The sequence below is a fragment of the Solea solea genome, chromosome 10 (assembly GCF_958295425.1).
Source record: "Solea solea chromosome 10, fSolSol10.1, whole genome shotgun sequence".
Lineage (NCBI taxonomy): Eukaryota > Metazoa > Chordata > Actinopteri > Pleuronectiformes > Soleidae > Solea > Solea solea.
In genome coordinates, this window is record NC_081143.1 from 12,085,245 (window position 1) to 12,109,757 (window position 24,513).

A 24,513-nucleotide genomic window follows, 5' to 3' on the forward strand; every position below is an offset into this window, starting at 1 on the left:
CGTGCCCCTCCAGTAGATGGCGCCCTAGGTAACCTATATGGCCTCTACCTAGTAGAGACAGCTCTGTATGCAGGTGACTCAAAAGTTTTTTTCTATTTTAAAAATGTTAGCGCTGCCGTCATAGTCAGCCATACAGTTCATCAGGCTTTCATATAATTAATACGTTTTTAATTCAGTAACCTCATATGTGTTTGTGATTCAACGTGATTTAGTTTTTATTCATTTCAGTGTTAGTTTTGTTGTAATATGGAGTATTTTCCAGGTGCAAGATTCAAAAAGGTCATAATAAATATTGTGTCATTAAAACCCGGCAAAAGATGCCATTTTAGGTGTTTATTAGGACACATTAACAATCAACCAGTTTGACAAACCAACTGTTTTGCGTCATATTGCACAATGTGGAGAGAATAAAAAAATATCCTTCACAATGCACAATGACGGAAAATGGTTGGTTTTATTTTAATTTGATTATAATAAAATCAACTATGATAATAATAATAATAATAATACTAATAATAATAATAATAATACATTATTATTCCTGAGTGGTTAGAGTTAGGGTTTTTATAATAATAGTCGCAGCATTTATTTAAAAATGTATTTTGGTATAACAGATGTGTGTGGGTGGGTGTGAAAGGTCGTTTCAGTCAAACAGGTGATTGTTTATTTGTTTAAAAATATGTCTCATCAGTAACAATTGAATATATTTTTACACAGTTTCTGGTGATTCCACCTTCTGCCACCGGAGTCGCAGTTTCTCCTCTCTGCCATAAATGTGTGTGTGCATGGGCCAGAGTTTCCGTTTCCCATCGAGTTTGTTTTTTATAGATCCCAAACCTTGTGTAGACAGTGGTATATGATGCCTTCTTATGTGGGTACACAAGCTTTGAAAAAAAAAAAAGAGGCCCCAGGCCACATGTATGGTGTAGAGCTGCAGTGTAGTGAGACAGTTTCCTACTGTAGAGACATGTGGCATATCTCAGTGTGGGGGGAGAAGGGAGTGGTGCTTGGAAAGTTGACTGTCTGCTGTCTAAACACACACATACCACCACACCACACTCAAACATGCGAGCACGAGCGCTAATGCAACGTGGAGTAAACCGTGTCATAGCTACTTGCAAACATGAAACGCTGTCATTGTGTTTTCATGCCGGCATTCCTGTGAGTGGTAGTGGGTGTTAGTGTGCATTGTAATATCTGTCGTACTGTTGAGTGCTGGAGAAAGGAACTCCTGAGCTTCTGAGCCTCGCTGAGCAAACTCATACTGTGCATTTATGAAGGGATGGAAACCTTTATTTAAAGACCATAAAGAAACTGCCTTGATCGCTTTTGTGGAATCTGGGCATCACACGGGTGTGAAACACAAACATGTTGCAAACTGCTTCCGTATCCCAGTGACTTAGCACCTCATCTGCCTCCACAGAAGACTTGTAGGGTGTTGGGGTATTAATAGAATGGAAGCTCTGAGCAGATGGAACTTATTAACTGCTGCATTGAATGGCAAATCTTTATGTATCTGTCATATTAATATGATTCAACTTTTTATCCATGCTACTTTGGCCAACTGTAAAGGTTTATATATGAACAGTGTGGTCATATACAGTATTTGACTTTGACTTTTGACTGACTGAAAGCAACATGGAGCTCAAACTGAAACCACTGGTTGTTGTTTTTTCATGAGTTCTAGGAAACATTATTCGGAACATACACATTCCCAGACAAATGGACTGGAGTTATCGCTCCTTTACATGATGCTAACATTTTTGAAAAGCCAGCTTTTAGAGCAGTTGGTGAAGTTTTGACAGCAGACACTAACCTGCCAGGATAACGACGTAGCAGAAATCCATCACGATGATAATATCATCTATGGATATTACTGTTCTTATCTTGCAACTGTTGTACTGCTGCCTCGTTTGGTTAGTTTGCATATAGGTAAATCAAAACAAATGACATCAGACACCACAGTCAGTTTTTGAACTCACTATTGGGGCAGCAGTGGATCAAACACCTTCATTGTGATATGGTTTTTTAGTCCGTTTTTTACAGAGCGAAACAAACGTCCATTTTCAGTTGAGAACGAGTGTCTAACAGTGAGCAACATATTCTAAAACTGTCAAAGACTCCATGAGCCTTTTGTTAAGTGGCTATAATGTTTGTTGTTGTGTATAATGTGTCCTTGTGTCCTTGTGTCCCCGCTGGCAGCCATGTCTCAAGCTGGTTCCCTAACACAGAGGATGTGAACAGAGAAGTCAGTCAATGAATGTGTCTGTATCACTTTAGACATGCTAAAGAGCCATAAGGGGAATTAATGCTATGTTTTCATAAAGGTGCAGCACTTTTCCACCCCACAGCACTACTTTTACCTCGTGACTGACCTGGGTAATGTACAATGAAATTGCAATTATTGAATTCTTTTTGTTTAAACTGGCTTACTCAGGTTGGGCTGAATGGTGCATTCCTGCTCTGCAGCGTCACATTCTTGTTGCTCACGTTGACCGGTTAAAATACCACAGGCAGAGTACACTCTCTAGATATCGGAGGATTTTAACACATCTGAAAGTGCTCTACCAGCAGTCTGCTACAGTCGGCTTCTTTCCTGCCCCTGCATGTCAACAGGTCATGCTTCTATTTTGAGGCTGCAGGAACAGCTGACACCAGACATATATAGCAGTCTCTATGCATTTATATTTGGAAGTTGTCAGAATAAATCCTTAGAAATAAGGTTTGAGACAGCTGGAAATTCACAGATCAACACTGATCAATACTGAAATCACTCAGTTGAGGGAGCCACAGTGAAACGCAACTCAGTGTAGAATTATGAGGGAGGAAAACAGAGCAGGAAGAAGGAGTTGAGGAACTGGGAGTGCGTGTGAGTGTCCTCCCACTCTGTGATTTACATGGTCACTCCCTCTGTATGTCACTGGGTGTGTTTTAGGTTCTAGTGAATCAGACCCAGGAGACACGGAGCTGAACTCACTGCCTTTTTCCTTTCAAGACTAAAGACACAAGTAAGTAAATACAAGGGAAAGAGGGGAAACTCAAAAGTTAATGGTAAACATTTGGTTTGTTTTAGTGAGAAATTGTTGAGAATACTTTGTTTGTTCATTTACTTCTGTTCTTTAACTGTGCATTTAGTTTGAAGACTCTTGGAAACTTTTAGAGGAACTATAGCCTTAACCTGTAATGTTTGACTGTATGTGTGTCATAGGATTCAGGGATTCCACGTCTCCTGCTCTCCCTGTCGCTGTCAAAGTCGTGCCCTCAGCCCCCAGCAAACAGGAACAGGGAGGTTGGGGGGGGGGGTCAGACCAGAGACACATTGAGCTTTATAGCGAAAGTGTGCCCTCTACCCTACGGTGCCACACTCCTCCGCCTTTCTTTCATCAGGAGACAATACACTGCTCCATCGACCCACTGTTTCTCCAGACTCCTCTTCACATGCTATCCACTCCAGTAGGAACCCATACAATGCGAGGGAATCGTTTGTGAGTCCCCTGACCACCCCCAAAGGGTGACCCACGAGGTCAAGCTGAACGGTAAAGCACGGACCCCACCCCCTCGCCCCCCTCCCCCGCACTTGATGCCACGCCGGCGCCCTGCCCCACCCCCACCTGGACCTCCACTAGCTACCACCAGACACAAGAGTATGCCAGAAGCTCCAGCTGTGGCTGCTGGGAAAGAGCAGCCACCTGCAAGACGTCCAGCACCTGCTCGACCACAAATGGGTGCCAAGCACGGCAGCTTTACCAGAGGTGCCAGCGCACCAATGCCTGTGCCTTCAAACCCACCACCCCCAAGGCCTAAAAAGCCCGATCTGGAAGCCCTTCGCTGCCACATTGCACTGGAGGATGAGACCATCGCCAGAGCCCTGTCTCGTGCCAGGCTGCCACCGTGCCAGTCTCCGTCTGCTGCCCCTGCTAATGGGCAGATAGCTATGAGCCCATCTAGTCCTAACAAGAGGGGACGCCACCGGCTCAGTGACATGAGCTCATCGTCTTCCTCTGACTCGCTGGAATACTCCAACTCTCCTGAATTCTCTCTGGGCCTGGCCCCGAGTCCATCTGCACACCTTAACCATCAAGACCCAGTGGAAGACAGCAGTGAGGAGGAAGAGGACGGGGAAGAAGACGAAGAGGAGGACTATGGGGTCGGCCTGGAGACTGATCTTGAGATGCGCCTACGTACATCCTTCAAATCACGGAGACGGAGGAGGGTTGGTGTGAGTCTGAGTGGAGGGTCCTTTATACTCCCCAGGGCCTTGAAGAGACGCTTCCACAAGGTGAGCGGCATGCTGAGCTCCTTCATGACCCCAGAGAGACGGGTGGTGAAAAGAATTGCTGAGCTGTCGAGGAACAAAAGCTCATACTTCGGTTCCCTCGTTCAGGACTACATCAGCTTTGTTCAGGAGAACCAAGGCTGTCACACATCAGGGATGGATTTTCTCCAGACTCTCAGGCAGTTTATGACACAGATGAAGGCGTACCTGCGCCAGAGCTCTGAACTGGGCCCACCTATAGAATCGCTCATACCCGAAGATCAGATCGGTAAGCTACGCCTCATGAGGCTTTGTTGTTGTGTGTCCTGACTTTGTGAAACATCTGCTCGTCCACACGCGGGCACGTGTGATGTGTTAGTCATACACCGTCTCTGACAGCAATCACTTCCCTACATGTTTTCATTCCAGAGAAATATGACCACACCAGGTTCTTCAGTGACTCAGTTCACTAAGAGCCCAGGCTTGCCATTCTTTTGGAAGTCAGACGTACTTGTTTTCTACATTAGTCTGCTTTATTATCGGTGTTTAGTTACAAAAATGCCATTGTGCTGTGTCCCAATGAGTTATTCTTGGCGTCTGCAACAGGTAGCATAGGCTCAAAGTGCCCTTGATTCTCAAATGGAACAAACGTTTTTTTAAGTGGGCCGGAGACTTGAACAAACCACCACACGGTCTTGTTGCATTGGGTTGCGTTTTTGAGGTCACAAATGTAAAAATAACAGAAGATTATAGACGAGGAGACATAGACGCAGTACCATGAAAGGGCTTTCAATGAGATCATTGTACACAAGAGCATTTGCATTAATATGTAAGCTTGTCATTGCACACATCTCACATCCCTATATTTGGAGACAGAGAAGTGATTCACTCTGGTTGAGCGAGCAAACCACAGAATCTTTGAAACACTAGACACATCAGATGCGGATCATGTGAAAGGGATTTGTTTTGTTGTGTAGGAAAATAATTGTATTTAACTGGAGCCATTATCAGTGGTCCAACTGTAAAAATGAGAAGCCCAGAATCAAAGGCCTTAGGTCCTTTCCTAAATATACTTTTCATGACATAACCACAGGCAATGAGTTAAAATGCCTATTTCAGTTTTACATTTTAGACACAGAGGAGAAAACGTGGTGTAAAAAGTCGCGTTAGTGACTCTATAATGTATATGTAGAGTATTGGGGAAATGGCTGGGTGTTTATTTAGGTGTGTCTGTGCAACCCACAAATTCCAAGCATTAATTTTCCCCTGGAAAACCAAAACCAAACTTGAGACTTGTGTGCAGCAGGGTAGACGGCCTGATGTCAGAGACTGAGATGGGTCTGTGGCTAAAAATGTGACATTCGGAAAAAGAAATGTGTCAACATATCGATTCACTTTGACTCTGAGCTAGACATTTGTAGTATTGGTACTGTAGGGACTGGAATACAACATTGATGTTTGTAAAAGGGGGGTTTATGACTCACAGTATCACGCATCCTGACTAAAGCTGTGGCTCGACAAGAACAAACAAGGAGCAGGAAGACACAGGAGAGATTCCTGGGTCAGAAGATTCCCCAAATGTGTGAACACATGTATCATACCATCTCCTACAGTTTATTGCAGTCAGAGGAAGCCCACGCTCAAAAACATTGCTCAACATACAAAAGAAATGCATTTCTGGTAGGAATCAGGAAGTGTGTGTATATATGTGCCTGCTTTTTTATGCTTCATCAGATTGTCTGTAATACCCCCTTTTTTGGGCCTCTGATTCACGACTGTGTTATTTGTCTTATCGGCACTGTATCATTAAGGGGTCCTCCTTTGACTCACAACACAGTTGAGAATGGACACTTGTCTGTGCTGTAGCTCCGGTTCCAGTGTTGTTTCTACGGAATCACCACAAAGGCTCAGATTTAGTGTTTTCCTCTAGCTCATTGCATTAGCATGACATAAACAGCCGAGGCGTGGGACGCTTGTGCGACATGAACGGTTGTGTCAGCATTGCCCGAGGACAGTGAGACACAGTTGTGCGTGTGCCACAATGCTGGACATAGTTGGGGGTAGGCAGGAAATAGTTTGAAGCCTATGGACGTAGGTCTGAGGTACAGATGTAGCCATTGTAGGATCTAAGTGCTGTGTCTGAGTGCATGTCAGTTGAATAAATGGTTAGGTTGTCAAAGAGCGTTGTGTTTGAGTGGGATCCTCTTTGGTAAAATACCCGAGACTGTCATGGTGAGACACAACCAGTCTTAACCCTTAGAACACAGAACATTTCAGCTGCTTTTTTTCACAGGGTATACGATTGTGATATAATAGAGCGTCTTATATCCTTTTTTCAGCACAAAGCAGACAATCTGATGAAAAAAAACTACACATTTTCACCAATTATATAAACACACCTGAGCAAAAAGGACTCAAAATGTTTAAAATCGGATTGAATTTGTGAAATTTGGAAATACGTCACAGTTCAAAGCTCTATTTTGTGGACTCTGCACAGTTATTCCTACTTTAAATCACGACTAAAATGTGATATAAAATGAATCATAACTTTCACTCAACAACATATAAGAAGATGAAAAAACCCTGCATTTCCAAGCCTGAATGTGTGACCTATAAACACACACCCCCCCAGGATGTCCATATAAGGAGTGTATTATTCCCACAGCAAATGACCATGGGTGCACCTGCGGCAAAGATCCGTGCTGCATGAGCACTAAGGGTTAAAACCTTTAGCCTTATTGTAAATATGTAATATACCTGATTAAACCTGACATTTAAATCTTTGAATGTCAAACTGGGGTTATTTATTTATTCCGTGTTTCTAGTTGGTGCAATACAAGAAAAAGAAAAGAGAGAATGTTGTATAGGGATGTGAGTAACTAATGTTTTCAATGTCCATTGATTGTTTGATAAAGAACATTCAGAAAATACAAAATGACGCAGCTTTGTCCTTTAAATGACCCATTTTACCTTTACTTTAAGGAAAACATTCAAAGAAAACTTTGATTCTGTGTGGCCACTTTCATTTTAGACTAAAGAAACACATCATGGTCAGCTGACTTGATACATGTAGGTTCTTCAGTAATAATATGTCTGCACGACAAAAAGGAATTGTCTAGATTTTACGAAACACACACACAGTGTAGTTTAACGTTTGTTAATATAATTTCATTTTTTTCCTGTGTGTCTTTTGTGTGTGTGTGTGTGTGTGTGTGTGTGTGCATGTCTCATACAGACCGGGTTCTGGAGAAGGCCATGCACAAATGTGTCCTGAAGCCTCTGAAGACCATGATTGAGGTGGTTTTACATGACTTTCAGGTCAGGAATTGTTTCATGGTTATCATTGCTATTACATCAGGAGTTTTTTTTGTCAGAAAACAGTGATCGCTGCACAGACGGCTGTGTTGGTACACGTCTAATAATCACACTGAACATTTCATTGCCTGATGAATAATCACACACGCGCGCTCTGTTTGCATAAAACAGATTTTCTTTTGGTCACTTTCAATGTGTTTAAGTTATTAAGTGAATGAACAAATCATAGCAGGAGTTGGATCAGATTTTTTTGTGAAAATCTAAAAGATCTGATGTTATACGCGTTCCCACATGCCTCAGGTTACCATCAGTGACTGACTTCCTGCCAACTGAAGCAGTGAGTAGTGAGCTGTTGTTATTTGCACAGGAATGCAGATTGCTAATATTAACAAATAGCCCGCTCCTAGCACAACATAGACTCCAACAGAAACCCAACAAAAAGCACCTCATCAGTGTGGTAGAATACCACTGAGGATTCTAAACACCAAAGACACAAAATAATGGACTTTACTGGTGGAAGCAGCAGTGGATCATCACTCCCTGTGATTGTCTCTGGACTTTGGTGTAAAAGTGAACGGTTTACAAAAACTACAGTTTCCAGTTGGAGAATGCTGACTAACAGCAAGATCAGAATCAGAATACTTAATTAATCCCCGGGGGGAAATTGTTTTTGTTCCAGATGCTCCGTGAAAAGTAGGCCAGAAATATAGCAAGAGTGGAAACAAGAGCTAAAGATATATATATATATAAACAAAACAGTAAAATAGGCAATGAAATAAAATATACAATAATAAAGTAGACAATCTGGAAATATATACAATATACAGTGAAACAGTTAGCGTAAGATGAAGCAATGATCATATAGCCACAGATATCATATCGTGCACTTAAGCTGGCATTGGTGTTCTAAGTGTTTCTGTGCCCGCAGGCAGTCATGTTTTTAATGAGAGTGAGGCTCTGTGTCTCAAACAGGTTCCAGGTGCAGTCAGCACTGACTGTGTCAGCAACCGCAGAAATACAGGGTCTGTTCAGTCTTAAAAACATTACATTTTAAGAGGGAACAATAGCACTTAGTACTACCTTAAATCTTTCAGAGATTTGACTATTTGGCTGACGGCTGTAGATTCACGTTTGAAGTACAGCTATGATTTCCTTTTGGAGGGAAGGTGAAACGGCATAGTTCCTAGAATGATCCTTTATCCCTCTTTTGTGTTTTTCTCTCTCCCTCAGGTGAGGAGTGGAGCTTGGCAGCAGCTTAGAGACAACCTGGCCTTGGCGAAGACGAAGAGGCCACAGGAGCTGGGCGTGGATCGGGTTCCTCCTCCCGACTCTGTGGCTATAGAGAAGATCCGCCTCAAGTTCCTAAAAATGAGTATGATGTACTCTCCAGAGAAGAAGGTGTCTCTGCTGCTGCGTGTGTGCAAGCTCATCTACACCATCATGCAGGATCACTCAGGTATTGTGTGAGACTAAAAGTCATTCCCAGTGTAGTCTGTTCCTCATACATGACTTACTTACTTTTCCATTATTGTTGCTGCATCTGTAAACGAGTCAGAACCTGACCGGCACACACCCCTGCCTCTGCTTCCTTCCAGGGAGGATGTATGGTGCAGATGACTTCCTGCCAGTGTTGACTTACGTGCTGGCTCAGTGTGACATGCCTCAGCTGGACACAGAGATAGAGTACATGATGGAGCTGTTGGACCCATCTCTGCTTCAAGGAGAGGGTAGGTAGCGTAGATTTGCTCAGTGTGCAACATTACCGTACCTACCATACTGCCCTGTACTCCTTTGTTTCTTTGTGGTAGTTTAGAATGCACGTACACACACACACACACACACACACACACACACACACTCGCATTGTACATTCATACCAGTCAAGACATAAGAATGAGACGTTAACCCTCGCAGATCTGTGCCGCAGATGCACCCATGGTAAATTGGGAATAATCTACAACTCCTTATATGGACATCCTGGGGGGGGGGGGTGTTAATAGGTCACATATTCAGGCTTTAAAAAATGTGTTTCTTTCGTCTTCTTATGTGTTGTTGAGTCAAAGTTATGATTAATTTAATATCACATTTTAGTAGTTGACGTTCACTGACGTATTTCCACATTTCACAAATTTTAAACATTGTGAGCACTTTTTGCTGACGTGTGTTTATATAGATGAAAATGTGATAATATATATAATGATATAAGACATTCTACATTCTTGTAGCCTGTATAAACTGTACGTTTAAACATAGTCATGGGAAAAAAGCAGCCGAAATGCACTGTGTTGTAAGGGTTAAGCAGCATTAAAAGACAAATGTCTCGTTATTGCAACCGTGGTTCTCACAGCGTATCATGAGTTCTTTAGTGTTTGTGCTGTTAGGTGTGAGGTTATTGTCCATCAGCCTGTTTATTTCCTCGCAGTATTGGCTTTCCATGTTGTCAGCCTCACCACTGTTGTTGGATGTATTGAAATACAGTCAAACGTATCTCGTGAATACAGCATTGAACCTAGAACACAGCCCTGTGGTGCCCCACTGAAGAGGGTAAGACTGGCAGACTGGTCTGGACTCTTGAAATGTTTCATGATATTGGGGGTTGGTTCTACTGGTTTGTAATCATTATTATGTTACTCTGTTTGGGCACTGGTATAATGATGGCAGGTGGTTACAGTAGCAGATTGAAGAAGAAATATAAAGAACAGTATGAAGGAAACCTGTGGATTTTGTTTTGTACAGTATTCTTACTGCTAGAGGAATAGTATAGAGTGGAATAGAATTGTAGGGAATTAAGATTACAGATTCTTGAACTCAATGCTATAAAGAAGAAGTAAAATGTATAAATATAAGGAAAAGACGTATAGAAGTATAAAACAAGCTACCAGTGACAGAGTGGCAAACATAGTCTTAATCTGTTTTATTTGTTTTTTTCCTGGTGTAAGTCTCAGTAAGCGTGAGACTCTGTGTCTCGTGTCGGTCCTCTGGAATGGTGGCGTGTGCACACTGGAATCTGTGCACATCAAAGCGTCGCCATCATTTGTCTTCTGAGCTCATGTGAACTCAGTTGTGTTTTCCAGGAAGCTTCATTGAGTCATTCATCTCGACACAGAGATGGGAAGGAAAGCCCTTTTGCGAGTGGAAGGAAATTCCACTCTGTTTGATATGAGAGCAACACGCTCAGAGCAGAGGCAGAACCTTGTCAGAGTCTGCGTCAGCCTGTCTGGTATGTTAGCTCAAGTGGACGTGGTTTACCTCGTGTGAACTTAACAAATACACATAACACATACGGTGAACAAATTTCTATCTGACATTTATGGAAAACTGTGATTGCATTTTGAATCTTTTTTTTTTTCCAAGAGACTGCGTAGTGTCACGTGTAGCTGATTCTTCTACCTCTCCTTTCTACCTCAGGAGGCTACTACCTGACCAGCTCCTATGGAGCCATGGCGCTCATCAAGAACTTCCAGGAGGAGCAGGCAGCCCGGGTGCTGAGCTCTGAGACGAGGAACACTCTACACCAGTGGCACTGCCGACGCACTGCCCAGCGTTCAACGCCAACTGTGGATGACTTTCAGGTATCACGCCTGACTTGAGCCCATCTTGAACATTCAGGCAGTGAGTCAAAGTCGCACCAATAACAGTGCATACAGCATCAGACAGTTGCATGTAAGACATATGTACAGCTTTCTACCATCATGGCTAACTTTATTTTTTAGCACAAAGCTCCCTCTTGTGGAGCATATTCCAACTGCATGTGAATTCTCTCTTCGACTGGACAGTAACTGTCCGTCTACTCTGCCTGCTTGTTTTGACTCAGTGATGATTTCTTTTAAACCTTTCGATCATTTCTGCCCAGTTGTAACACAGGGCATGTTGTGTCTCTTTACAGAACTATCTCCGTGTAGCTCTGCAGGAAGTTGACACAGGCTGCACAGCCAAAACCTTGCTCGTCCACCCTTACACCACCACAGAAGAGGTCTGCTCCCTCTGTACTTACAAATTCACAATTCCCGACCCTGACAACTATGCACTGTTTCTGGTCACTGATGACACCAGCCAGCAGCTGGCCCCAGACACGCATCCTCAGAGTATCAAAGCCAAGCTCCATAGCAAGCCCCGAGCACAGGTTTTTCATTTTGTCTACAAGAGGAAGCCTAACTGTGACCTCCCTGCACCTGCAATCACACTTCAAGGGCCTCAGAAAAAGAAACCTGCATAATAGCTGTGTTTGATACTGCAAAATTTGAAATCAATCCGATATCACTGCGATACCGGCCAGTATATCTCAACCGATATCGATACTTACAGTGGGGGCCCGTCCGTGGGTCGTTCTACAGCGCAGGCTACAGGGTGGGTTTGTTTATGTCTTCAACACACAGAGGAATCCTTTCATTTTAACTGATATAACCCATTTCTAAACACAAAAACTGTTGATACAGCCAACACCTGTACACGGAGCAACAACAAACTAAACTATAACTTACTCACAATAATCCACCAATCAAAGAATATCATAGAATAAAGTTTGCAAACATGTTATCTGCACACAACTATGACGAGAGAAACTCTACTTTCCTTTAGTCTGAGGTTTTTGTTCAGAAACAATAATAGATCTGAGGAAAAGAAGTTCAAAAACTTCTATATTTAACAAACAAAATTTCTACCTGTTATTACAGAGAGTGATATTGTAACATAATTTAAAAGTAATATGTAACAACTTGTCCAACACTGTCTACGGCTCTGAATGCAGAAAAGTCAAAGTAAAGTCATTAAAGTAGCACATTTTATTAGTATTTATTAGTATTATTTGAATGTCTGAACACAGTCTGCTAAAATAAAATAAATTATAACCCATTACTTATCACCATAACCATACTGTGTGCGAGTTACCTGGACACTCATTAGAAATGACTCGGCCAGCGTCCTCTGTCTCTGTGGCCCCATCTTTCACTGGGATTAGATTAGATTAGACTCCTCCACTTTACATTTTTTCTCTTTCTCATGCAGTTTAATGCGTTTAGAGAGATAAGTTGTGTTGCCACAGTACTGAACAATTTATGCCAACTTTAGAACTGATGACTTCACTGAGTCATGTGACTTCACTGAGAGCGAAGCAGGAGGGAGGAACAGTGAGAGAGGAGGAGAGAGAGGAGGAAAAAGAATGATTTACTGAATGTAGAGAAGAGAACATTTAACATAAGTATCCATCTCATCGTGCTCGTATCAATTGATACTGATACCGCCTTTGGTATCAAGAGTATCAATATTTTACGGTGGCCTTGAAGTGCAAACCATTATTGCAAAACGTGAAACACTTTTACAAATCCCAAAACAAATGAACAAAAAAACATAAATATGACAGAATGATATGAATATCAACGTTTATGGTCCTGCACAAGCACGCTGTAAAGATATTTACAAATAATGGAACGAGTCACACCGAATAAGCGCCCTCGTACGTCGAAGAGCGGGCAGTACCAGAAAGCAGTGTGGAGAATACTAACATTATGCCTTCATCGATTTACACAAACTCCTCTGCATATACTTGACACCTGAAAACCAGCAGTGGAGACGCTCGTCAGAGCAATCTCACACATTTGGCTATAAATATTAAGAGAGGAGATGAGAGAAAAACATTATTGAGGTTTTTGTTTTGCCCTCAACAACCATGTGATTCTGTGAATCTGGTAAGTGACTGGTGTTTTTTCCCATGGCGATGAGTTTTGTGTTAATTGTGAGATCAATCGGTGTTAATGACCATGGTTTGACCATGGCAGTTTGATGATGGTATTTGTCTGAAATAGCAGTGATACGTTGATATGTGTGGGTCATTGAATGCTCCCTGTAGCTGTGAGTTTAGAATGTTGGAGGCCTCTGTGGTGTTAGAGCGGTGTTTGGGATCGTGCATGTCGACACTGTGAAGGCTGTCTGTGCTCTGATGATGATGATGGAGAGAAATATCTATATCTGTGTATGTGTGGATTTGGCGTTTATATTGAGTGACTAGTAAGATGAAAATCACAGGTGCAGCTATATCTCAAAGCTCCCCCAGTAAAAGATGAAGCCCCCCCCCCAGGACCACCAATTAAAGCGCTGCCCCTGCCCAACACACATTTCTTACGCAAAGATAACGAAAGATGCAAAACTCACAATTCCCAAAACAAATTTCACGGATGCTGTTCAGCTGCTGATTGGACGTTTTTTTCTTCATAATCTTATATAGCACCACTTCCTTTCAACCTGGCTTTCAAAATAAGAGCCCCTGACTTTGGCCTTTTTTACTACTTCTTATATCAAACTTTTGCCCCAAAGTTCACTATATAAGTTAATTCTATAAAATAAAATAAATGTTTGATATCATTCCACAAGCCTTGTCTTGGAAGTGTGTATGTTAAATAGTAAGTTAAATATGATCTCTTACTGTCAAAAAAAGAAAAAGCAAAAAGAAAATAATTATCACTTCCGGGTCACTTGCAGCACCACAAGGACTGTGGTTTTGTAAATTTGTTTTGGGATTTCTAAAAGTGTCTTATGTTTTGTCAAAAATGTAAATGGGCTCTTGGTTAGAAATACGTTACGTTACGTTTAAAGTTTAGTAGAACAATTTCCTGACTCAGAAACTGTCATTTATTCAGAACTCTGACCTCTGGCTCCTGACAACAGCTTCACCTTCATCTCATGTCAACTACTTGAAATACACTTGTCCTGTGTTTGATGTGGGCAGATCATGTGATGATCTAAAAACATTTGGATTATGTGTTGCAACTGATTTTTTGGGTTTTTCTGCATGTGATATTTTATGTTTGAAGTTCTTTGGGTTGTTGGACATGTATATCAGAGAGTAACGTATTTTATTTCCCTAACGTTTTGCCCTAACTGCTGTTATTTGACGTGTTATTTGATTTGAACATACTGTTTGCGAACTCAATGTTAAACATTAGTTTAAAATGTAAAATGTAAAATGTACTATATATGAGAGTTCTAATAAATATTTTTTACTTTTTTTTGCAATTGCTGGTCAATTGGAGCCTTTTTTTTCTCTGTAGAGATATTTTTATATTCAAATGTTCTTTTTTCATCACTTAAATGACAACCATTTGTATTCTGATACAATTATTTCTGTACTGGACTCATATTTAATTGTTAACATTGTTAATTATACAAAGCTCCATGCAGACTGTGGAAATATATAAAATTCTCTTCAATCAAAACTTCTTGACTCAAGTGTTATTGATTAGGAAAGTGTATAATCTTTTAACGAGTAAGATGTTAAATTTTACATTTTGTGATAAAACACTTCAATATGTTTGCCCTCATTTTCCTATCGTTTTATTTTGAAAACCGGAAGTTGGTCAACGCTGTCGTAAGCTAGCGCTGACTTTCCCAGACACCTCCGTGTATTTACCATAAAGTGTGCAATACGGGCGCACTTGAAAGGTTGGAGCGGCTGCCTTGACTCCGCAAACACGACAGACGGCTGCTTTGACCGCAGTAACGAGGGTGCGTGAAAAATATGAGCCGCTGGCATCATTCGCCAGAGATTCGCCTGCCGCCGCCGCCGCTGCCGCTCTGTCCGCGGAGCGCGTCGTGAGGTGTGGCTCGGAAACTCTCCGGGGAAGCTGTCAGCCGAGACGACACGCCGAAGAGGAGCCGGGCTGCTGGAAGACATGTCCACCTCTGTTAGGCCCCAGGGCGGCCCTCGCCCACCCGCCGTGCCGCCGCCATACATGTCGGATCTGCCGGACCTGTCGGATCCGCCGGACCTCAGCCACCTCACTGAGGAGGAGAGGAAGATTATTCTGGCAGTGATGGACAGGCAGAAGGAAGAAGAGGAGAAAGAACAAGCAATGTTAAAGTAAGTGCATATTTCTCTGAAATGTTGTCGTGGAAAACACTCAGCAGTGGCCGGTTGTTGATGAGCCAGTGTCAGTTATTGTGATAGTCACACACCCATCACATCCTACAACCCATCTCCTCCCCGCTGACACCTGAAGATCAGGGCGTGCTGTGATGTCAGGTGCTTTTCCCCCATGGCACCAACATGAAGACAGAACGTTTAGTAGTGGACAGGTCTGTGAGGATGGGCTGTGACCTGGTGGTGGGGGAGCATTGTCCATTCTTCACCCACTCGTTTTCATCAATAGGTTCGGCACACGAACTTTGACATTTTCTGGAGACAAAACATCAGATCCAGTCCGTGGTGAAGTGTCTGATCCTTGGAGGGAGAGGAGGATGGGGTGTGGCTGGGAGTCTTATCAGGCCTAAACAGGACAGATACACACACACACCAGCTGTGCAGGTGCATATTACGACATTTTAGGGCCAATACAAAGCCAAGCTTGGGGGGCCTTGTCATACTGAATTTTCAATAATTGCCGTCATCATGAATAAACAACATGAGTGGAAGCAAGGTTCTGGCAGAGCTTGTCTTGTATCACTACATAACACAATTTCAGAGACACACAATATTAACTGTATAATGGTCCAGCTGTACTACAAACAAGATGATCCTGATAGAATATGATGCTTTTCTATCTAAAAGTAGGTCATTCAAATGAGCTCAACCTCACGTAGCCCAGGAGATAACTTCTGTGTAAAAAAATCACATGCGCAACCTTTATTAATGTGGGAAATAGATGCATACACACCTGTATAATGTGTGTTATTGTAAGTTGTGGTGGTACTGTGATGGTGGATTAAGTTCAACCTTGTTTTCATTTAAACGAAAACCTACATCTACCATGACTTTAGCTAATACTCAACAATTCCCAGGATTTCTGAAAAGTTTTTCCCCCCCAAACAGATGTTGTAGTATAATTAAGAGGAGACGAACAGAGTGTGTCGTTATCTTCAAGACACTACACTGTGTTGTGGTGAAGGTATTGGACATTTGCTTTGTCAGTGTTGCAGCTGTCTCACAGCAGAGGACAGCTTGTGTAGAAGAAAACAAGGGTTGTAGCTAATTATCCACCTTACTCTGGGAGGAAGAATCCACTGTCTGTTGTGTGACAAACACAAAACTAACAATATTATAGCATAACTCGGAATGCACCGATACCACTTTTTTCTGACTGAATAAAAGAACAGTTACTCAAATATGAGTACTGTGTACAGCAGGCATGTCCAAACTCCGGCCCGAGGGCCAATCAAGGCCCTCAGTCAGATTTTGAACGGCCCGCAGCTTTGGTTTTATAATGTTTTATTTATGGCCTGGGACGGAGTAGGACAGAAAATCCCTACGTCCCAAAAAAACAACTTTTCAGTAGCGGGTGGGCAATATAATATTCATGATGATAATAGACAGACTTTTAAAGTAAAAGTGCTTGTTTTGATATAAAATTATGTATACTTCACCAAAAAAACATATTATTTATGATGCACAAAAACAGTGAAATAAATAGAAAACTAAGCAAATAATGATAACTGTAATTAAAACAGCTTAAATATATGTCATTTAATGTTGAGTGTAATACATCAGTATCAATGTATCTCTACATAATGTGTTTAACATACAGACATCACCTCCTCCTCCTGCAACATCTACTTCAATGAGAGGCAGCATTAAAAGTAATCTAGGGTTAATATTAATTCAAAAACACCAAATATAATAGGATAACATTGGATGAAGGATCATTTTACTGAATTGTGAGCTCTTACTCTTTTCATTTTTCAAAACAGGGCATTTGCTTGTTGTGGAGAATTTTTACAATGTGATATCTGTACTTTTATGTGGATCAAGGGTCTGAACCGTGATAAATATTCCGTATAGTTTATCAATGACCTATATGGTAATCAAGCCTATGTGACCCTGTTAAAGCAAATACTATGAAACTAAGCTGTAAGAATCAGCATTGTTGGATTTCAGATACAGAAATGCCAGTGCACTGGTGCTCGATCAATCAGGAAGGATTTGATGACTTGAAACTGGAGAGTCCCATAACATCCAGAGCTCTATAATCAGACTTGACCTCACTATCTGCACAGACACATGAGGTGATGCTGGTTGTACTTCAGCTGCTTTTTGCATTTTCGTGCTTGTTTTATATACCAGTCTTTTTTTTCTCACAGCTGCACCGAAACATGTGACAGCTGCTGTTCTGTTCAGTTCATAATGAGGAATATTGTTGTTGAAAGCATGCATCATTCTACAAGAACACTCTGCTTTCATTCTATTGGATTTCCCACTGCAGTCTTAAGGGGAAGCTGGGCTCTGGTTCAGTCAGTAATGGACAAAGGAGAAATGTTTGTTTTTCTTAATCTCACTCTCAGACAAGCTTTGTCGGACGCTGGCATGTCTCTCTCAGTGATGCTGTATCTTTGTTTGTTACACTTCCCTTTTCTATGAGAGTGATGTGGATGTGTGTTATCTGTAATGATCAATGTTGTGGAAAGGTTTGTCTTAAGATGGTATAAAAAGAGCTGTCCCTTTTATTTTACCTTAAGTAATTAACTGAACAAAACAGCGTCACACATATTCACTCATCTTTGAAGGTACACTTCTTATACAAACATATAGATTACTAACAATGAAATGTCCATCAGATCAAGTCAGGTCTCCATGTATTGATGTACTCACATCCTCTTAAATGTCTCATTTGTCTCTGTTTTCATTTTCATAGAAAATGGTCACCTTTGCATTGTGCAAATTTTGCAAATCATTTTAAACTTCTTCTAATGATGGAGTATCCAGTTGCAACCACTTCTTTTCAGGGCTTTTTCCCCCCTGCAATAAGTAATATTTTCATTTAGTATTTTGGTCAACCATAGTCTTCTGTGTAATCTGTGTTACCGTACCCACATACATTATCAAAACATCAAATGTAATGTGATGAAATGTAATGTGTGAGCTGAAAAACTGTTTTCAAACACCTATGAATTTCCCACCAGTACGGTGTCATTCTTGGGCAGTCCCAGAATAAATGGTAGTGTTTACCCATATTTGCCCCACACAGCATCGAACACTTTTTCACATTTTCCATTACAATTCCCCCTTTCACTAAACTAAAGAAAATAACACTAAAAAAATACACTGCCTGGTCAAAAAAAAGTTGCCGTTTATTGTTGGTAGTCTTGGCAGTTGGTCAGGTCTAGGTTCAGCAACATTATGTGCCCAAAGAATGAGGTCAGCCGACTACCTGAATATACTGATTGACCAGATTATTCCATCAATGGATTTTTTCTTCTGTGATGGTACGGGCGTATTCCAAGATGACAATGCCAGGATTCATCAGGCTCAGTGGTTGAGGGAGCATGAGACATCATTTTCATCACAGAGTCCAGACCTTAACCCCGTTGAGAATCTTTGGGATGTGCTGGAGAAGGCTTAGCGCAGTGGTCCAACTCTCCCATCATCAATACAAGATCTTGGTGAAAAATGAATGCAACACTGGACGGAAATAAATCTTGTGCCATTGCAGAAGCTTAGCGAAAACAATGCCCCAGCGAATGAGTGCCGTAATCAAAGCTAAAGGCGGTCCAATAAAATATTAGAGTGTGTTACCCTTTTTTTTAGGTGGCAACTTTTCTTGGCCAGGCAGTATACTAAAAAACAGTAAACCTAGAAAAATACTCCATAATAAACACACTCATCAAAATATTAATCACTAAAGCTAGAGAAAAAACAACATACAGGCCATAAAAACTCAGTAAGGCAATACATATCTACAAATAATATGGAGATGAAAAGTATATTGTATATAAAAACATAAAAAATAATGATCATCATCTCTTATAACAAGGTCCCTAAGCCTTGAAGTTAAGGATTCACCTACCTGAGTGGCCTTTGTCCCTTGGATTCCAGTCAGCTCTGACACCTCACCAGTTAGTCCACCTTGAGACGTCCAACATGAAACTTATGTAGAGGGACATTGTATTGTTGTCAAGGAAAAATGAGGCGTGGCAAAGGGACACATGGACAGTGAGTATGATGTGTCTTTTTAGATTTGAATGTGTCAGAGAAGCAGGACACATGCATATCAACATCCCTGAATCATGACACAAATCTCATGATGTTGTTTTATAGAACCCATCCCCACCTCCTGTTTCATTTGCTTTTATGGATAGGGACATTTTAGAGGCCACAGTGAACGGCCTCCCCCTCTTGTCCAAAGCCCAGTGCCTGCAGAAAGCCAAATATACTATATTTTATCTCCAAGTCACCCTCTTTTCTCTGAGTGCATGTTGCTACCATCTGGTCATAAATTCCACTTGCCCAGAGTCAGGACAGACGGATTGAAAATCAAATTTGTCCCCGCCTCCATTGCTCTGTTGAACAATGAATGTTACTTGTTATGGTATGATTTGCTGTCATGTGTGGCTGGTCTGCTGCTGCTGCTGCTGCTGCTGCTGCTGTGTAACAAATTGATTGTAAAAATAACTTGAACTTGATCCATCGATCTTAAATTGCTTGTATGATTTTTTTTTTAAAGGCACCTTTCATGTGGTGCTCTACACACCACTTATTAAACAATAACCAACATTTTCTCAAACATACACAAGGATCCCATCACTTTAAGCACGAAATGTTGTTATTGCATACCACTAATGGGCAACTTTGTATTTGTTTCTTTCGTCCCTCTCAGAACACTGCACCAGCAGTTTGAGAGCTACAAACAGGAGGTACGTCGCATCGGGGCTGAGATACGGCAGCAGCCGACTCAACAGAAGGACGACACGCCCACCTGTGGCATCTGCCGCAAGACCAAGTTTGCTGATGGCTGCGGCCACCACTGCTCCTATTGTCAGATCAAATTCTGTGCTCGCTGTGGAGGACGGGTCTCTTTGCGGTCCAATAATGTAAGACTCCTATCCTCTGACCTTCTTTTTATTCCACCTCCGTCTTATGCTCTTCCCATTCTTGCTGTGATTGAACTATTGGTCCTGTTTCTGTCTACTTTTTTCGCTTCCTGACCATACTTTTGTGAGACTAACGTGTATTGGCAGAATGGCTTGGTACCAGTCATTGGTCCATCAAAACCCTTTCTGTCTGAAGTTGTAGTTCTGTTTATTGAGTTTGAACCCCGGTTGGAACGAGGGCCTTTGTGCATGGAGTTTGCATGTTCTCCCCGTCTGTGTGTGGGTTTTCTCCTGGTTCTCCGGCTTCCTACCACAGTCCAAAAACATGAAATAAAGGGATTAGGTAAATTGGTCACTCTAAATTGACCATAGGTGTGAATGTGAGACTGGATGGTTGTTTGTGTCTGTGTGTCCTTGTGAAGGACCTATCACCCTATATAATTGATTGATTGATTGGCACAGCACCCCCCACGACCTTCCTGTGGAGGATAAAGCGGTAGAAAATGGATGGATGGATAGATTACTTGAATCGGAATCCACATCAATTCCAGCACCTATGATGTCCCATGTTGCCTGTGACTTGATTGCAGTAATCATACTGTACATGCGTGCCAACCAGTGACATTGCTGCTCCCATAAGAACAAGAATAGCACCAGTGAGAGGAAGAGATCTCAAGGCTCAAGGATAAAAAAAAAAAAAACCTGCCATTCTGAAAACAGTTAAGTGGAGATTAAAGCTACTGTCAATACGAATGTAAAAAGGTCATCAAAATACCATTGCAGCTCTCTGTGCTTAACTCTACAGACTGATGCCTCTGAGAGAGGCTTAGGTGCTGTACTGTTGCAAGGGGACCAGGAACAGCTCGGAAAGCGTTTGCTGAGGGAGCCGCAAAATTGTATTACAGACTGAACACAGAGCGGTGTCTTGGCTTGGACAAATGAAGGACATGAATGCCAGGATCACAAGGTGGTTTCTGGCAATACAGCCTTTTGGCTTTGAAATATCATACAGCTCCAGGAAGTTCAACTCTTCCGTAGACTTCCTGTCTAGGATGTCACAAGGGGCATCTTCAGAAGGTGGGGGATATGTCACGGAGTGAGCTGTGACACTCGTGCAGTACATGGTGTGCAGGCGGCCTTTTGCCAGCATTTGAGATCATTGCTGTCCTGACGAGGGTTTGTCACTGTGTTCGTACACACGGCCGTTTGTACTGTAATTTTACTCAAGTCATAAAACAGAGCAGGTAAAATTGTACAGGCTCTTAAAAGGAGGAACTGTAGCTAACAGAGAGGGGAAATAATTTCTTTAATCATTAATAATAATAATAATTATTATTATTATTATCATTATTATTGTTGTTGTTTTTATTATTATTAATAATAATAATAATAATAATAATAATAATAATAATAATAATGATGATGATAATGATAATAATAATAATAATAATAAGTATTATTATTATTATTATATATTAATCATATTGTTAATTTATCATTAATGCCCGTCTTGAATTCATTGATTAAGTTCTATACTATGCTCACTAAGAATAATTTGTGTTGTGTAAATGATTGTCATACATATTTTTATTGTCATGGCCATTTGATCACTGCTTCTGTTCATTATTCCAGTGTCTCTACCAACGTTTCCTGTTCTTTTAACCCGTTCAGGTAATGTGCGTATGCAACCTGTGCCGTAAGCAGCAGGAGATTCTCACCAAATCAGGAGAATGGTTTTCAGAGTCAGGGGTGCGGCCTGGAATGATGGACACCTCCTTGAATGACCCAGCTATAAGAGATAAAAACCAACAGGACAAGAAACTACTACGCTCCAGGTCCGTAGCCCCAGCCTCTAATGCCTCCATAGGACTAGAGAGGAAACAGCTGTCCACTGGTGACACTGCTGTCAAGGGTGCTGACACCATGCCGGGCTCTCGCTCTCAAAGTGAACCACCCAGAGAAAAGTAAGACTCAGCAAACACACGACACAACCTCTATGATGAAGTTCAGCTACATGCTGTCACTATAAAATGTTTTATATGTCACATTTGTGACATGATAGGAATTGAAAAGTGGGGAGCATCTTAAACATAGATGCTATCATAGTAGAATAGAATGGTAGAATTTGGTCTGTGTTTAAATAAAAGTCTTGCACTATTGGGCAGCCCGTGGCCAAGTGGAAAGGGAACTTGGCTTGTAACCGGAGGGTCGCCGGTTCAAATCTTCACCCGGTCAAAACCCCATTGCTCCCCAGGCGCTACTCAGTGTGGCAGCCCACTGCTCCTAATTATAGGATGGGTCAAATGCAGAGGAATAATTTCCCTAAGGGGATTAATACAATTAAAATTGCTTGTCTGTGCTAAAGAAAACTGTACACCTGTACTTATGTATGTGTCCAAATAATGATACATTTATAACAACCTTTTCCTCCAGGAAAAGACCAGTTTCCCTCCATGAACAAAATGGCAAGGGAGGCATGGGGTGTGGTGGTAGCTGGAAAGCTACTGGGAAGTTACAATTTCAGTCATCCTTGGATGAGCGGGTGCGACCTGGTGACAGAGGTGAGAGACAGCTGGGAGACAGACGGAGGTTGGAGAAGATCCATTCTCAGGAATATAAGGATGGGGTGGATAACCTAGGTTGTTTAGAACCACATAAAAGACATCCAGAGAATGAAGAACAGAGAGAACGGAAGCGTTGTGAGAAGGACTTCCAGAATCGTTATCGTAGTGACCCCAATCTGGCCCGTTACCCAGTGAAACCTCAGCGGGAAGAGCGAGAGATGCGCATGCATGCTAAGGCTTCAAAGGTACGCCATGAACGACGACACAGTGATCTGGCAATCAATGAGGTTGGTCTGGGACCAGGTGGAGGAGCCAATGCAAGTGAGGTGCCTGAAAATCTTTTAGTAAAGTTGTCCGGTGGTGGGAGGGGAGACTCCAACATACTGGATAACCACTGTGCCTACTCTGTAGACAGGACTGTGGGTGTCGGAGCAGGGCCTCCACCTAGTGAAGGTGGATTGAAATTAGGACCCCAACCTGTCCAACCAAGTACAACATGGACACAAAGAGAAATAGACAAGGATAGCCCGGTAAAGAAAGACTCCCAGTCAGAGTCTTTGCTGCCTTCTCAATCATGCAAAAGCAGGTGCGGAGTCAACAAGAGGCAGATGTCCATTAGTAGCTCGGAGGAGGAGGAGGAGGGAGGCTCCACGCCTGAGTACACCAGCTGTGAGGACCTAGACATGGAACACATCAGCAAAAAGGGTCAGTGAAAAATATGTGCTCACTCCAGTTAACTGAGACAAATCACATTTAAGGAGCTGAAACAATACAAAATCTTGTTTTAATCATGAAAAAAGCTTCAAACCGATTAATCGATTATCAAAATAGTTGACGATTAATTTAGTAATCGATTAATTGAATAATAGTTACAGCTCTACAATTTATGAATACTGACTGAATTTATTGTTCTTTCTGCCTACAGGTGACTGGGACTGTCACCCATTGGATCCTACTGTGTGGCACGTGAGTGTTATACCCTATTCATACTGGCACCACCGCAGTTGTATTCACATATGATCACATAGCTGATTAAAGACCACTCAGCAGGACAAAATCTGAAATAAATAATAAATACTTGCCTTCCTTGTTTATTCTGTCCCTCATCCTTATTATTTGTTTGTGCTTTTTCTCTCCTGTAGCATCCAGTCACATGGCAGCCTGCTAAGGAAGGTGACCACCTGATTGGGCGCATCATACTAAGCAAGCGGTCAGCCGTGCTTCGTGAGAATGGTTCCCTCCTTGGCCTAAAAGTAATCAGGAAATGTTTCTTCTCTTTTATGATTGTGTTATGTTAGAATTTGATCCACACATACAGTAGTCCACTGAGGCTGTGACCTCCCATGTACATGTCAAGGGAGTTTTAAATCACTGAAAACTGAGACTTTGGAAAACTGTGGCTTAAGTGTACATTTTTTAAAACTTCAGGTTCACCATTTATGTGTGGGCAAAACAGCATTCTTCCTTGTGACATAAAAAGCTGTAGTATTATATAACGTGTGAAATGGATAGGAACAATATCCAGACAGGTTTATCAGGTAATAACTGTTAACTTGGGGCCCAAATATATAAAAGAGCTTGTCACAG

At 41.8% G+C, this 24,513-nt stretch overlaps 2 protein-coding genes across 2 annotated transcripts in view; both read left to right on the plus strand.

Annotated features, from left to right (window-relative positions):
- The first annotated feature begins 1,638 nt into the window (after positions 1–1,638).
- On the plus strand, positions 1,639–14,739 carry rin2b (Ras and Rab interactor 2b). Its single transcript, XM_058640170.1, has 8 exons — positions 1,639–1,662; positions 3,209–3,289; positions 3,458–4,544; positions 7,491–7,573; positions 8,801–9,026; positions 9,166–9,297; positions 10,979–11,142; positions 11,457–14,739. The coding sequence occupies exons 1-8, from the start codon at positions 1,639–1,641 to the stop codon at positions 11,784–11,786; spliced, it is 2,127 nt and encodes a 708-aa protein (XP_058496153.1). The 3' UTR covers positions 11,787–14,739.
- A 222-nt stretch (positions 14,740–14,961) lies between these two features.
- Positions 14,962–24,513, plus strand: part of LOC131466812 (regulating synaptic membrane exocytosis protein 1-like) — a 29,398-nt gene continuing 19,846 nt past the window's right edge. The window contains exons 1-6 of the mRNA XM_058640293.1: positions 14,962–15,422; positions 20,149–20,362; positions 22,034–22,326; positions 22,796–23,631; positions 23,852–23,892; positions 24,069–24,179. Of these exons, the coding sequence (XP_058496276.1) occupies positions 15,235–15,422; positions 20,149–20,362; positions 22,034–22,326; positions 22,796–23,631; positions 23,852–23,892; positions 24,069–24,179 (1,683 nt within the window). The 5' untranslated portion in view covers positions 14,962–15,234. The remainder of the gene's footprint in view (positions 15,423–20,148; positions 20,363–22,033; positions 22,327–22,795; positions 23,632–23,851; positions 23,893–24,068; positions 24,180–24,513) is intronic.

Coding starts and splice junctions, on each gene's coding strand:
- rin2b (XM_058640170.1), top strand. CDS start 1,639: ATGGAGCTCAAACTGAAACCACTG. Junction 1,663..3,208: donor AGCTCAAACTGAAACCACTG/GTTGTTGTTTTT, acceptor TGTGTGTCATAG/GATTCAGGGATTCCACGTCT. Junction 7,574..8,800: donor TGGTTTTACATGACTTTCAG/GTCAGGAATTGT, acceptor TCTCTCCCTCAG/GTGAGGAGTGGAGCTTGGCA.